General features: G+C 63.1%; 1 protein-coding gene and 1 long non-coding RNA gene across 6 annotated transcripts; one reads left to right on the forward strand and one right to left on the reverse strand.

The window, feature by feature from the left end:
* The first annotated feature begins 53 nt into the window (after positions 1 to 53).
* On the forward strand, positions 54 to 13,350 carry HSF1 (heat shock transcription factor 1). Of its 5 annotated transcripts, none has more exons than XM_016131792.2 (14): positions 190 to 323; positions 8,231 to 8,339; positions 8,644 to 8,780; positions 8,999 to 9,123; positions 10,259 to 10,334; positions 10,406 to 10,467; positions 10,550 to 10,646; positions 10,730 to 10,866; positions 10,966 to 11,241; positions 11,657 to 11,743; positions 12,412 to 12,517; positions 12,588 to 12,653; positions 12,726 to 12,798; positions 12,887 to 13,350. In XM_016131792.2, the coding sequence occupies exons 1-14, from the start codon at positions 207 to 209 to the stop codon at positions 13,090 to 13,092; spliced, it is 1,674 nt and encodes a 557-aa protein (XP_015987278.1). In that variant the 5' UTR covers positions 190 to 206; the 3' UTR covers positions 13,093 to 13,350. The 5 variants fall into 5 exon arrangements, with proteins under 5 accessions (XP_015987281.1, XP_015987278.1, XP_015987279.1 ...); XM_016131793.2 differs by having other exon boundaries at positions 12,729 to 12,798; positions 12,887 to 13,092; XM_036233192.1 differs by lacking the exon at positions 190 to 323 and adding an exon at positions 417 to 1,302.
* On the reverse strand, positions 5,171 to 8,234 carry LOC118612033. The gene is made up of 2 exons (XR_004954696.1): positions 7,768 to 8,234; positions 5,171 to 7,517 (listed from the first exon to the last, which is right to left on the reverse strand). It is a non-coding gene; the product is annotated as an uncharacterized LOC118612033 (long non-coding RNA).
* Positions 13,351 to 13,989: the final 639 nt, after the last annotated feature.

Here is a 13,989-nt window from a genome sequence, read left to right on the forward strand (position 1 = left end):
GTGCGCGCGGCATGGCGACGCGGGCGGGCGGCACCAGCGGGAGCGCGCCCGTCGCAAGATGGCGGCGGCCATGCTAGGCCTTGGTGCCGTGTGTGCGCAGCGGGCGGCGGCGGCGCGGCCCGGGCTGCAGATGCGGCTGCGGCACTAGCCCGGCCCTCGGCCTCCCTTCGCGGTCGGTACCTTCGCCTCTCCCCGCCTTGCCCGGCATGGATCTGCCCGTGGGCCCCGGCGCTGCGGGGCCCAGCAACGTCCCGGCCTTCCTGACCAAGCTGTGGACCCTCGTGAGCGACCCGGACACCGACGCGCTTATCTGCTGGAGCCCGGTAAGGGGTGGGGCGCTTCGCCAGTGGGTCAGGGTCGGGTCCCCGCCTCGCCCGCCCGGGGGCGTGGGCGGGGAGCCCAAAGGGAGAAGTGTCCGAGGCCCGCTCCTCGTCGGCTCCCGCCCGCGCCCCGTTTCCCCGGAGAGGGGAGGAAGGGCCTCTAGTCCTTTGGGCTTTTCCTAACTGGGGGACAAGTGCAGAGGCGTGTCTGTCCTTTGAACAGCACCCAGTTTCGCCGGGTTGTGTCGAGGTGGCTTTCTGTACCTGTTCAGTTGGGTTACCAGGATGCTGTGGTCGGCAGCTGCTAGGAAAAATATGCACTTGGCCGCGTGAATCGGAGGGTGTGGCCCTAGGATCAAAGGAAAGAAAACGAAAGCCAAGCAAAACGTCCCAAAGTTCAGTTCGACCTCGAACTTGGGTCCGAATACCGGAGCCCCCAAGCGGCGTTGTTTTCCACTTCTCAGGAGGCGTCGTTATCTGTTCCCAGTTGCCCCGCAGCTGGCTTGTATGTAGGCGCTGCCCCTGCGAGACCGGACAGCTCTGGTTTGTAGAAGTAAATAAATCAGAGACTGTCTAGAGTTGGAGCTGGGAACCTGATTTCACTTCCTGGCTGTGACGTCGCGTCCCGGGAAGGCCAGAGCCGTAACTGGGGGCTGGCTTATAGCAAGGCCGGCTGGTGGTACGGAGCCTCTGGGGGCCTCCGCACATGCCTGACCTCCTGGGAGCCGAAGCCTGCGGTGCCCGGCGGGCAGGCCAGGGTCTATCGAGATCTACCAAGTTCCTCCCTCTCGGACTGTCATTAGAAAGGAGGAAAAGTCGGGAGTGAAGCACCCTGAGCTGGAGGCCAGGCCGGCTCCCTCTTTGCATGTCTGTTTGCTGAAGCTCCACCGTCCTCACCTGCAGAGTGTCTGGGGGTAGAGACGGGAAGCCCGTTGGCGCCTCTGTTGGAAATACTTTCTGTGGGTCCCAGTGACGTCTCTGTGTGAGTGTTCCCCATTCCCCAAGCCGGTTTCTTCAGTGGCAGCGGGAGGCCTGAGAGGCAAGCCAGGTGCTTCCCCGCAGGCGGTCATGTTACCGCCATCCTCTGTTCCAGAGGTTGAACTTTCCTCACCGTCTTGTTTCTTTTTTTCACCTGTCTTCCTGCTCTTTTTCATTCCCCTTAGCTCTCAGGGAGCGCCCTCATGCAGGTCGGGGAGGGGCAGCGGGGACCACCGAACGTCCCAGCTGAATCCCGCTAGGATGACCGCCTTCCCTGTTAATCTGCCTGCTGTTTCTGCTTAAAGGTCGCAAGGCAGGAGGTGAAGGCTGCCTGCGTTCTCCGTTCTCCACAGGACCTGCAGCTGCGCTCTGGGCGGAACCTTCGCGCGGGAACGTGGGACACAGTCAGACCCGTGGCGGCCCCACTCGAGTGGCCAGGCCGAGCAGACCGTGCTGGGTGCAGGACAATGGCCAGCTCGGCCGGCTCAGGAGCCCAAGGAAAGCCCTTCTGGCCTGGGCAGGGCTGGGGAGCAGCTAGGGAGCTGCCGGGCCTGAGGCAGGAGGTGGTCGGGAGCCTGTGGCCTCGAGGACAGTCCCACTGGCCTGCAGCTGTCAGAAGAGTCTGCCCGGGGCCTTCCACAGGGTCTGGATCTCAGACCGTGGGGGCTCTGATGTCCCCACTCACCTTCCCCTGTGCTAGAATTTCCCTCACTGTTCTGCCCAGGGAAACTATGTTTTCCCCAGGGGACACGGGAGGTTGATGCTCAAGGCTGAGCAACTGGAGAGGGAGGGGTGCTTTTAGCCCTAGAAACCCTGGCCGGTGGTGCTGGGCTGGACAGCTTTGTGCACCCTCTGCTCAGCGTGAGTGACAGCTCACCAGGTCACTGCCCCAGGTCCTCACCGGATTCCAGATAACTCCCTGGCACCCAGCTGAGGGCTCAGGGCCTCCCTGCGCGGGTCCTGCAAGGCACTGCAGCTCGCCACCCTGCGGAGCATGTGCAGTGACCTCGTGCATGGCCCAGGGGTGGGCCTCAGCTCCCCTGACCTAGTCTGTTGCTCCCTCGCCTCCATGCCCTCCGGCTTGTCCTGTAAATCTGGCCATCCAGCCTAGCGATTGGGGCTGGGGCGAAAGGGGAGACCCTCAGGGGCAGTTGAAGGAGGCGCCCCTTTTCAGGCCCACCTGCACTTGGGGGGTCCTGCCTAAAGTTTGGCTCCCGGCGTTCCTCTGGCTTCACCCTAGTCCCGGCCTGATTGGTGCGATTTTCGTTTCTTTGGAAGCAGGAACAACCCTTCTGGGTTGTGTGGGGACCAAAGGAAATCCCAGAGACTTAGCAGCTGGCAGTCACCAAAACCAGGGCCCATCCCCGATAGCCCGTGAGTGCCAGTGGTCAGAGGGTTGCTTGAGGAGCTGATGTCTGATGGAAGATTCGGGGGCAGAGCAGCCCCTGCACGAGACCACTGGAGGAATTGGCTTGGGCACACCTGGGCGCTCAGAGCCGACCATAGACTGTTGTCAGAGCTCCAAGCAGGCGGCCCCTCACTCCTTCCTGGTTCAGCATGGGCAAGGCCTGCAAGCCTGCAGCCAGGCAGGGCTCAGCAGGCCCTGTGGGCCCCGCCCTTGGGGAGCTGGCATTTGACCCAGACTGGTGAAGGAGCGTCCCAGGTTGCCCCAGCAACATACTGGGGTGTGCTGCAGGGCCTGAGGCTCCCCACACCACCCTGAACCGGGATGGGTGTGGCCGTGTCCCCCAACAGTAGTTTAGCTGTCCTTATTTACTCCTGGCATGCAGCATGAGACCCAGCCTTCTCATGCATCAGCTCTGCTCCTGGAGGTAACACATGGGTATTGTGGGGATAAGAAAACTGAGCCTTAAATATGTCGAGAAACTCAGCACAGAGCTAGAGAATGGTTAAACCAGATCCAAAGTCCGTGTTCTCTTTGCTGACGTTCAGCCATTGCTTGCTGCCTGCCTTCACCAGGCACTTGTGTCTCCTGAGTGGAGGGCAGCGGGAGACCCCGGGTCCCCAGAGCAGGGGAAGACCCTGGCCCACCCCACCTGCTTTCTTAGCGCCCAGCACTGAAGAGGACCAAGCGGCACTGTGGCCGCGCGCAGAGGCGTTAGGCTGAGTGAAAGGCACCAAACCAAAAGACCGTGCTATTCCGTTTACGTGGCTCCCTGGAAAGGAAAAACCGTGGGCTCAGAGATCTTGTCTAGAGACGAGGGAGGGGATCACCCGAAGGGATAGGAACGTGATTGCAAACCACCGTATGTCAGAGTCAGTTGACGTACCCAGTTAGGCTGGGGAGCTTGGTGTAGGTACATCTTCCTTTTTAGAAATGGCGGGGGGGGGGCGGTTTCTGGTGGCCAGCTGTGGAGATGTCCCATCAGCAGGGGTGGAGCTCAACAAGCAGTGTGACCTGGGAGCGAGACAGGGCGTGGGTTTAAGTGTTATGAATGGGTGGTACATGCTACCTGGGGAGACCGAGGCACAGTGGCAGCGTGGAGAGTGCCTCTATGGAGACTCGGAGCGGGCGTGGCTCCAGCAGCCCACCCGCGGCCTCCCCGGAATGTGTACGGTCTGCCGGAAGCAGCGCTCCGGGGACGGTGCACTGGTAAGCGACTGTGTTAGAAAATGAGAATGACTTCTAAGCGTCTGCCTTAAGAAGGTAGAAAAAGAGAGCAAATGAACCCAAAGCAAGTGGAAGGAGGGAAGTAGTCAAGACAAGAGGAAAGAGTGACATTGAAAACAGTGACTGAGGTAGATGAATTTAGAAGTTGAGTCTTTAAAAAGATCAAAATTGGTAGCTGGTAGCACGACTGGCAAAAGGAGGGAGAGGAATGTAAACGAGCGTCGGGAACGGGAGGCGGACGCAGCGCTACGGACCCCGCAGATGGCGAGAGACCCCAGGGACGCACTGCGAGCGGCTCCGCACGTAGATTTGTCACTTGGGTACAATGGACTCAGTCTCCGAAAACCACAGACTGCCCAGACTCACCCAGGAAGAAGATAACCTGAGGTCCTGAATCTGAAGAAATGGAATTCCTAGTGAGAAACCCCCCTGTAAAGAAATCTCCAGGTCAGGTGATCGTGCAGGCAAATTCGAACAGCAGTCACGCACATTCTTCAGAAAAGCAGAGGGGGAAACGCTTTGCAACTCATTTTACGAGGCAAGCATTACCCTGATATCAAAATTAGATGAAGAAAGTCCAAACTACACGCCAGTCTTCTCCTTCTTACTGTCTTCTATAAAGTGTTAGCAGATCAGATCCAGCAGTGTATGAAAAGAACGTCACAACAAATGGGACTGATCGCAGGGACGCAAGGGCAGTTCGCAGTTTTTTTCTTAACGCTCACCACGTTAATAGTGTAAAGAAGGAAGAACACGTGATCATGGTATTTGAACAGGCATTTGACAAAATTCGACATTCGTGATATTTTTCAAAAACCTCAGGAGGCGAGGAAGAGCAGGGACCTTCCTCAGCCAGATTCAAGGGGCCCAGTCTGCAGAGGGGCCGCAGCTTGCGGCAGGCCGGGTGCAGGCGGGAGCCTGCGGCAGGCCCTGCGGCAGGGCGAGGCACGCTGTGTCTGTGTGGGGCTGGAAGGCCTGTCCAGCACATGAGGGAAGTTACAAAATGTACTGGAGCAGAAGAAATAAAACTAAAGCTGCCTTTTCACAGAGCGTCTATGCGAAAAGTGAGAAATGTACAAAATTCTAGAACTAAAGGATGAATTTTGCTTGTATTTCTACGTGCTAGTGACAAACAATAGGAAACTGATTTTTTAAAAACATTGTTTGCAATTTCTCAAAAAAACCGTGAAGTGCTTCAGTGTAAACCAAATAACATGAGCAAAGATCTATATGCCAAAAGTTTAAAATTATGAAAACATTTATGAGGAAGCAGAGTCACCCCAAGTAAGTGGGGAGACATGCCACGCGGCTTTTTGAGCAGACTGGGCGGACCTCGCTCCGACGGCCCCTCCCCGCGGGACACCAGGCCCGTGTGCAGGGGCAGGTGCAGGAGGCCCACGCGCTTCGGATGCCCCTGTTGTTTTTCTTTATTCCGTTTTCTCCGCGTCCAGCTCTCACGATCATCAGTCTGCCGTCACGTGCCGATTCTTCGTTCTGCCAGCGCAGCCTGCTAGGAAATCTCTCACTTCGGTGATTAGACTTCCGACTCTGGCATGTCGCGGCGGTTCTCCCGACAGCGCCTTGCCCTGGTCCTGCTGGACTGTCTCCTCCCTGTGGTGTGCGAGTTCACCGCCTAGGCCAGTCCCTGGCAAGCCCCTTACCCCCGGTTGTCCTGTTGCTTGCAATCGTCCCCTTGGGCACAAGTCTTGCTGTCTGATCCAGTCAGATTTCAGCAGGCGTGGTTTTGTGGCCCCAGGAGGGCCCTCGCCGCCCTCGGCCTGTGAGCCAGCTGTCCTGGTCTGGCTTTTACCCCTAGCTCAGAGGCGTTGTTTTCGAGAGTGCACTTAAGCTTGGCTCCCCACTCTCGGTTACAGTCGCCAGGCCTCTGATGACTGGGCCTGCAGCCTGGAGCCCGGGGGAACGAGGAAGGCTGCGGCCTGCGGCCCCCGGGACCGGCTTGGTGCTGCAGATGCACCGTCCCCAGGGTTGGAGTAGCTTTCCCGACCGGATGCGGCCGCTGCAGTCGCACGCCTCCTGCACGGCTCTGGGCAGCCTTCTGCCCCGCCGGCCCTCACGCCTGCTCCTCCGCCGTGGGAGGGCAGCCTGGCTGGGCGTGGCGTTCCCAGCTCCCTCCAGGGGCGACCCGCGGTCCCGGCCTCCCCCGCCTCTGACTCTGACGGAGATCAGCCTTCACTCACACGGATCCCTCGTGCTCAGTGGGGCCGTCCCCCTGCCGCTTCCAGGAGTCCCCCGGAGCGCTCGTGCGAGGCGGAGTGTCTGCTGTGACTCCTTCAGTCGGTCCTACTCGGAGTTCGTCTAGCGTCCTGGATAATTTTTGCCAGCTTTGGGGAGCTCGGGGCCATTGTTTCCTCAGAGACACTTCCTGTTCCTTCTCTCCTCCTGGGACGCCCGTCTGCACGTGTTGGTGTCCGGCGGTGACCCTCGGGCTGCTGCGCGTCGCCGGCCGGCTTCCCGCCTGCTGGCCGCGCCGCGCCCCGGCTCAGGCTGGCCCTTCAGCCCCCTCCTCGAATGTCAGATCTGCGTCGTTGCACCTCTCAACTCCAGGGTTTCGATCTGGTCCGCGTGACATGTGTCTCCTCCTGTCCTCCGTACTGCTTTGGAGGCACCTCTGTTTTGCTTTAGGACACGCGTCAAATGCCCGACCCGAAGTCCTTGTCTGGTAGGTCAGACCCCTGAGCTTCGTCAGGAACCGTTTCTCCTGGTTGCTTTTTTCACGTGTAGGGGTCATACCTTGTTTTTTCGCATGTCTCATAGCTTTTTTGTTGAAGACCAGACTTTCAGTTAACATAACTTAACATCTATCAAACTCTGCCCGCCCCCGGCTTTGCTGCCGATGCAGCCCCTCGTAGGGCCTGCTGCTTGGTCGGCGACTTGTCTGAGCTGATCCTGGACCGTTCGTGCTCCCCGTTCTCTGTGACCACTGACGTCTTTGCTCCGCTGGCCGAGTGGTCAGGCTGTGAAGGGGCGGGAATTTTCTCTAACGCCTGGAACCAGGAAGCCGCCCGTCTCTGCCAGAGGCGTGGTTTCAGCTGTCGGCCTGGCACGGGGACCGAGCGCCCAGGGCGTCCCCAGATCTGCCCTGAGTGTGCACACAGCCCCGCACGCGCGTGTGGCTTTTGGCACGTCTCCGAGTCCCCGGCGTCCCGTCCGCCAGCTCTTCCTTCTGGGTCCTCTGGTCAGCTGCCATTCGCCGCAGGAACACACCCAGAAGGCTGTTTACGCTGGCAGAGCTTCGGGTCAAACCCAGGCGGCCTTGCGAGGACCCTTCCGGGGCGGCTGGGCCCAGGAGCAGTCCTCAGCGTGGGGCTTCGAGGAGCCCCGGCCCTCACGTGCCACAGTGGCCGCCAGGAGGCTGGTGGCCCCTTGGTTTCTGCTGCTGTTTCCAGGGCCATAGGAGAGGAGGTGGAAATAGGGCGAGTTATGATGCCACGAAGCTCGCCGAGTTCACTGAGGGTCACTCTTTTTCCTTGAATAAATGCTTCCTGCTACCTTGAATACACGCAATCTTGTCTGCTTCCGGAAGCTTAGCAGGGTCGAGCCTGGTTAGAACTCAGATGGGAGACCACCTGGGAAGACAAGGTGCCCTAGGCTTAAAGAAACGCTCTCTTTATTGCTGTAATCCTTTGGTTAATTTTCAGACGTCTGAGAACGTTGACACTCGCATTTTTTGCCCATTTTCTCATTCCTTTGGAGGAGAGGATTTTCAGAGGCTGTTCCTCCGGCAGCCGCTCACCTCGCGTGTTTAGTCTGTCTCGGCATGCAGTGCCCCGCCCTGTCCCGGGGGCGAGGCCGGCTGCAGGGGCCCCGTGGACTCACCAGGACGGAGGCCTGCGTGTCGCCCGTCTTGGTGGTTTTTGACTGGGTCAGGAGGCAGGTGGCCAGTGGAGTAGGTCAGTCTGTGTCCCTTAGGCGCCAGACGGAAGACGAAGCAGTGTGTCTGGGGCCGCAAGTTGCTCCTGAGTGGGGGTGTTAGGGCCCCGCTGTCGGGGCTGCCTCACTGGAGCTCTTAGCTGTTCTCAGGGTAGATTTGCTGATGGGAACTAGAGAAGGTCCCCCTAGAGAAGGGGCCTAGGCGCTGTGCTGTTCCGTGAGCATAAACTTGGCACTGGGAGGCTCCAGACCTGGGGCAGGGCTCGCTGACGGTGCCAAGGTCCCTCATGCCCCACCAGCCACGTGCCTGGCTGGTGGCCCAGGGAGGGGGTGAGCGCCGCGTCTCCCGGGCCCTGGCGGCCCAGTCCCATGGAGCGGGAGTGTGTGACCTCCCACGTGTCTCTTGCAGAGCGGGAACAGCTTCCACGTGTTCGACCAGGGCCAGTTTGCCAAGGAGGTGCTGCCCAAGTACTTCAAGCACAACAACATGGCCAGCTTCGTGCGGCAGCTGAACATGTGTGAGTGCCCCTGGGGGCGCGCAGCGGGCCGGGGGGCGCCTCACGGAGGCGGACCCTCTCTGTGCTGAGGGGGAGGCCCAGCGCCCCTGGGGGCCCGGACCTGGACTCCTCTCTCCTGGGGAGAGCGGTCCTTGTGGGCCTGGCCCGAGACCCCAGGGAAAGCTCACGAAGCCCCAGGCGGCCACGGCCACAGACGTCGGTGGGGGTGCTGTGTGGGGGTGCTGCGGGCAGGGTCGCAGCGGGGGCAGCGCTGGCCTCCTCCCCGGCCCTGAGGCAGCCCTGCCCCCCCACCCCCGGCGTGCAGACGGCTTCCGGAAGGTGGTCCACATCGAGCAGGGCGGCCTGGTCAAGCCGGAGCGGGACGACACCGAGTTCCAGCACCCCTGCTTCCTGCGCGGCCAGGAGCGGCTCCTCGAGAACATCAAGAGGAAAGTGCCCAGCGTGAGTGGCTGGGCTCTCTGCCCCTCCTGGCCGCCAGGGGCTGTGCCCCGCCCTCTCCCCGTGGGCCCTCCCTCCCCACTGTCCGGCATGGGCCCGCCCCGGTCCCCCCCAGCTGTGCAGGGGCCTGTCTCAGCCCCTCGGCCCTTTCCCGGGTGTCCCCGGCCCTCCCCCCCTCTCTGGGGGGCCGTCTCAGTGACCGCTCCCCCCCGGGGACCCAGGTGTCCACCCTGAAGAACGAGGACATAAAGATTCGCCAGGACAGCGTCGCCAAGCTCCTGACGGACGTGCAGCTGATGAAGGGGAGGCAGGAGAGCATGGACTCCAAGCTGCTGGCCATGAAGCAGTAGGTCCCTCGGGGGCGCCGCGCTGTCCTGGGGCCTCTCCCCCTCCAGCCCGCATCCTGCCGGGGCTGGCAGGTGCCTCCCACACGCAGACCTGGCTTCGGGCTGGCACACCTTCCCGGGCCCCCCCGATTGCCAGGAGCTGGGACCTGAGCCCACAGTGTCGTCTTCTGCTGCCGGCTCCCAGTGCCCCTGGCATCGCTCAGGCCCATGGAGCAGGAAGCACCCCCCGCCCCCCTCGCGGTCACGTCTGGTGCATGACGCCCTGTGTTCCCCACCTTAGCCAGGACCCCCAGGAAGGCAAGCTCAGGTTTCCTCCCATGCACTGGGGGGCCTCGGGACCGCAGGAAGCCTAGCCCGGGGTGGCTGTCCTTGGCTCATTGTGACCTCAGGGCCACTCAGAGTGGACCCTTGTGACCCTGTGTCCTGGAGGTAACTCCTGGGCTCCGTCTTCACATTGAGGGCCAGGTGAGTCTGGCCTCCCAGGACACAGGTGTTTCTCCAGGTGAGGACAAGAGGGTCAAGTCCCTGTCAAGAAGGCGTGGGGCCTTGGCGGGGCTGACCACCGGAAGGGCCGATCTGCTCGTGGCCTTGCTTGCTTGATTGGGACAGTCATAGTCAGGTGGCCCTTCCTGTTCCTCAGGGCCACCTCTGAGCCACTACCAGGTCCAGTGAAGGGGTCTGGCGTCCCCAAAGCACAAGACAGCCCCCATATGCCACTCTGCGGCCTAAAGAGCTATTCCCCTGGCCTTCCTCCTCTCTATGGCTCAATCAGGGCAGAGGTGGGGGAGGCAGCACTTAGGGGTCTGCCACAGCTGCCCAGGAAGGGTCTCGGAGGTCTCGGCCCGGGTCCTGGGGTGTAGCAAGCACTTCTCATCCCACATCTGACCCGAGCCCCAGCCCCACCTAGGGAGCCCTGAGCCCGGGGCCGACCGCTGTCCCGCAGCCTGGCCTCTGTGCACCAGAGCAGGCGGCGGGTGGGGCCAGCGAGCCTGGCCTGCCCCCAGCCCCATCACACAGCCACGCCACACCCAGCATGGGGCCAGGTCCCTGATGCACAGCCCATAGCTGGGTGGCGGAGGCTGCCGCCCCCGCCGGCCCGGGCTTCCTGGAGCTGACAGCAGTGGTGTCTTACAGCGAGAACGAGGCCCTGTGGCGGGAGGTGGCCAGCCTGCGGCAGAAACACGCCCAGCAGCAGAAAGTGGTCAACAAGGTGCGCGGCCGGCCTGCAGGGTGCCCGGGGGGCCTCTGGGGCCAGGCTGACCGCGCCTCTCCGCCCCACAGCTCATCCAGTTCCTCATCTCGCTGGTGCAGTCGAACCGGATCCTGGGGGTGAAGAGAAAGATGTGAGGCGCTGGGGGAGCCTCCCCTCTGCTTCCTGGGTGTCACCAGGCCCGGGGAGGCCGCTAACACCACCCTTCCCTGCAGCCCCTTGATGCTGAACGACGGCGGCTCCGCGCACCCCTTGCCCAAGTACGGCCGGCAGTACTCCCTGGAGCACAGCCACAGCTCCGGCCCCTATTCGGTGAGCGCTCGCCTGCAGGCGGGGTGGGGGCGGGGCAGCGCGTGGGGCTCAGCTCCCTTGGGCTCACCTCCCTTTGACGGCAGGCTCCGTCCCCGGCCTTCGGCGGCTCCGGCCTCTACTCCCCAGATGCTGTTTCCACCTCCGGACCCATCATCTCCGACATCACCGAGCTGGTGCCCAGCAGCCCCTTGGCCTCCCCAGGCGGGAGCATTGACGAGAGGTGGGCGCCGTCAGTCACCTTCCCGGCGGCACCGGGGAGGCCGGGCCAGCAGGGCGCCTGCTGACTCGTGTGCCCCTCTCCCCCCCCCCCCCCGTGCAGGCCCCTGTCGAGCAGCCCCCTGGTGCGAGTCAAGGAGGAGCCCCCCAGCCCTCCTCGGAGCCCCCAGGTGGAGTTGGCGAGTCCAGGGCGCCTGTCCCCTGCTGCGGAGACTCCCCTGTCCCCAGCCACCCTCATCGACTCCATCCTGCGGGAGAGTGAACCTGCGCCTGCCACCTCGGCCGTGGCCACACCCCTCCCGGAGGCTGGGGCCCGCCCCACCTCACCCCCACCGCCCTCAGCCCCTGAGAAGTGCCTCAGCGTCGCCTGCCTGGACAAGTGAGTGCTGCCCTCCGCCACAGCCCCTGGAGTGCTGCCAGGCCTCTGGCCAGGACTCTTCCTGGGGTACTGGACAGGGGCCCTCAAGCCTGAAGGCTCAGGGCCCACTGGGGGATGAGCCAGCAGACTCGGCCGTGAGCTCAGAGTCTGGGGCTGGGAAGGGAGACAGACGGCCCAAGCCGTCCCGCAGCCCTGCTGCTGTGGGTGCAAAGGCCATGTGGCCAGTCCTACTTGCTCTCTGGGCCACCCTGTCTGCTGCTGTCACCCACTCCTGCCACAGGCCACTGGGTCCTTGTGTCTGTCCTGCTGCCCAGCAGAGGCCCTGCCCCAGAGGCCAAGCGAACGAGGGCGGGGGGCACAGTGCCCACCCGGCCCCCACCTGCAATCGGGGGGCTCTTGTCTTTGTATCTTGCAGTTTGGCTCGCACTCCACAGATGTCTGGGGTCGCCCGCCTCTTCCCCTGCCCCTCCTCCTTCTCTCTGCATGGCCGAGTCCAGCCAGGGTTAGCGCTGTCCCCACTGGGGAGGGAGGAGGGCTCCGCCAGAGCTCGGGACCCTCCCCAGCTGTAGACCAGACCCCAGCCTGGCCACGAGCGCTCAGCCCTCCCTGGTGAACGGACGCCCCGGGCCCTCTGCAGCGGGACCGGCCTCCCAGCCTGGCGTGGCTGCTGGTGCCACCAGGGTCCTTGCCACTGTACTGATGGGTTTCCTCAGGGTGGGGCTGGGCCCCATGGTACTTCCGGGAGCCAATGGCCCAGATGCGCCAGGTGGCCCAGGGCACTCTTAGCTATGGCCACCAGGGCAGAGACCGGCCCATCGCACACTGGGCACAGCTCCTCCCCCTTCTGCTGTCTTCAAGGGCAAAAGCAGGATTTCTTCAAACCCGAAACACTGCCCTTAACCTGTTCTGAGCACTGCGTCCCTCCTCGGCCCCCCTGCCACCTTGGCCGAGCCTCAAGTGCTGCCAGGAGCCTTACAGGGTCTGGCAGTGACTAGACTAGCCAGCATGGCCTGAGCCACTCTTCCCAAGTGGCCGGGCCCGCCTCAGAGGGCAAGCCCAAGCAGGAAGGGGTGTGGCCAAGGGGAGCCCTCTGACAGACGGGTGTGAGCCACGCAGGAAGGCGTCGGGCGCCCGGGGCCCTGCTTCACCTGCCCCACTCACTCCGGCCAGGACCGAGCTCAGTGACCACTTGGACGCCATGGACTCTAATCTGGACAGCCTGCAGAGCATGCTGACGAGCCACGGCTTCAGCGTGGACACCAGCGCCCTGCTGGATGTGAGTGCCGCGCCCCGCCCCGCCCCGCCCCGCCCGCAGTCCCAGCCTGACTGGCTTCCCCCCCCTGCAGCTCTTCAGCCCCTCGATGACCGTGCCGGAAGTGAACCTGCCCGACCTCGACAGCAGCCTGGCCAGCGTGCGTACAGCGGGGTGGGGTGTGGGAGAGAGGGGATGAGTGGGAACCCACACTGTGCCTTTCCTGCCCCAGCAGATCCAGGAGCTCCTGTCTCCCCAGGAGCCCCCCAGGCCTCTGGAGGCCGAGAGCAGCAACCCGGACTCAGGTGAGCCTGCCCGTGCCTCGCCCCCCGCGCCGCGCCCTGCCGCCCGCGCCCGCCACTTACCAGCACCCTGGCCTGGCCCCGCCCTTAGGGAAGCAGCTGGTGCACTACACGGCTCAACCCCTGTTCCTGGTGGACCCGGGCTCCGTGGACGTGGGGAGCAGCGACCTTCCGGTGCTCTTCGAGCTGGGGGAGGGCTCCTACTTCTCCGAGGGGGACGACTACGCAGACGACCCCACCGTCTCCCTGCTGACGGGCTCTGAGTCCCCCAAAGCCAAGGACCCCACCATCTCCTAGAGGTCCCAGGAAGAGGGCTTGGCCACGTCCCCTGCCACCCCTGACGGCGTGGGACGGGGCAGCGCCTGGCCAGCGGCAAGGGCCCCATCCCCGCGTGCCGTGGCTGGCAACACCTAGACTGAGGACTGTGGGCGTTCGGGCAGAACTGTATTTCGGATTTTTATGAGCACCCTTCCCCCTTCCGTGGAGACACAGGTGTGTAGCAGACGATGCGCAGAGCAGGCAGAGACCCATAAATGCCAGGCTGTGCGCCGCGGAGTCCTGCGTCCGCTTCCTCCCGCCCCAGCTGTGTGGGGGGCCGGGCGCAGCGAGGAGGGGCCGTGCTCAGAGGGGGCCGGGGTCTGGTGGCCTTGGATGGCAGATGCCCACTGCACGCCTGTGCCCACCGGACTCCACAGGACCTGTGCAGGGGTTGGGGTTGCAGGGTTCCCCCCCTTCCCAAGGTCTCCCCACTAGGGCATCTCCAGATGGGACACTGCACAGATTCCTAGCAGAGTTCCCAGGGTGCTGGGCTGGCCTTGGGAGAGGGGTGGGGCCCTGCCTTCCGGGAGGCTTCCGCGCTCCGCCAGCCCAGCGGTGGCAGAGGCACGCATCGGAGCAGCCCATTTGACATCCTGTGCCCCGGCAGCGTCCCCCACTGTGCACCATTCACTTGGCAGGGACCATGGAGATGCTGCCTCTGTCCTAGGGTCCACAGGACACCCCACAGAGAGCCCCAGGGAAGTGAGGACTTGCGGTTAAGCAGACTCTGGTTGTTAGGACAGAGCAGTGTGGCTGAGACACTAGCCCTGTGGGGCCACAGCTGGAAGTCAGGGCCCATCTGGCCTGGCATTCTGCCCAGGCTTTTCCACCTTGAGAGGCAGGTGACTCAGTAAGGGAAAGACTGCCCTCAACCTG

The sequence above is a fragment of the Rousettus aegyptiacus genome, unplaced genomic scaffold (assembly GCF_014176215.1).
Source record: "Rousettus aegyptiacus isolate mRouAeg1 unplaced genomic scaffold, mRouAeg1.p scaffold_m13_p_15, whole genome shotgun sequence".
Taxonomy (NCBI): Eukaryota; Metazoa; Chordata; class Mammalia; order Chiroptera; family Pteropodidae; genus Rousettus; species Rousettus aegyptiacus.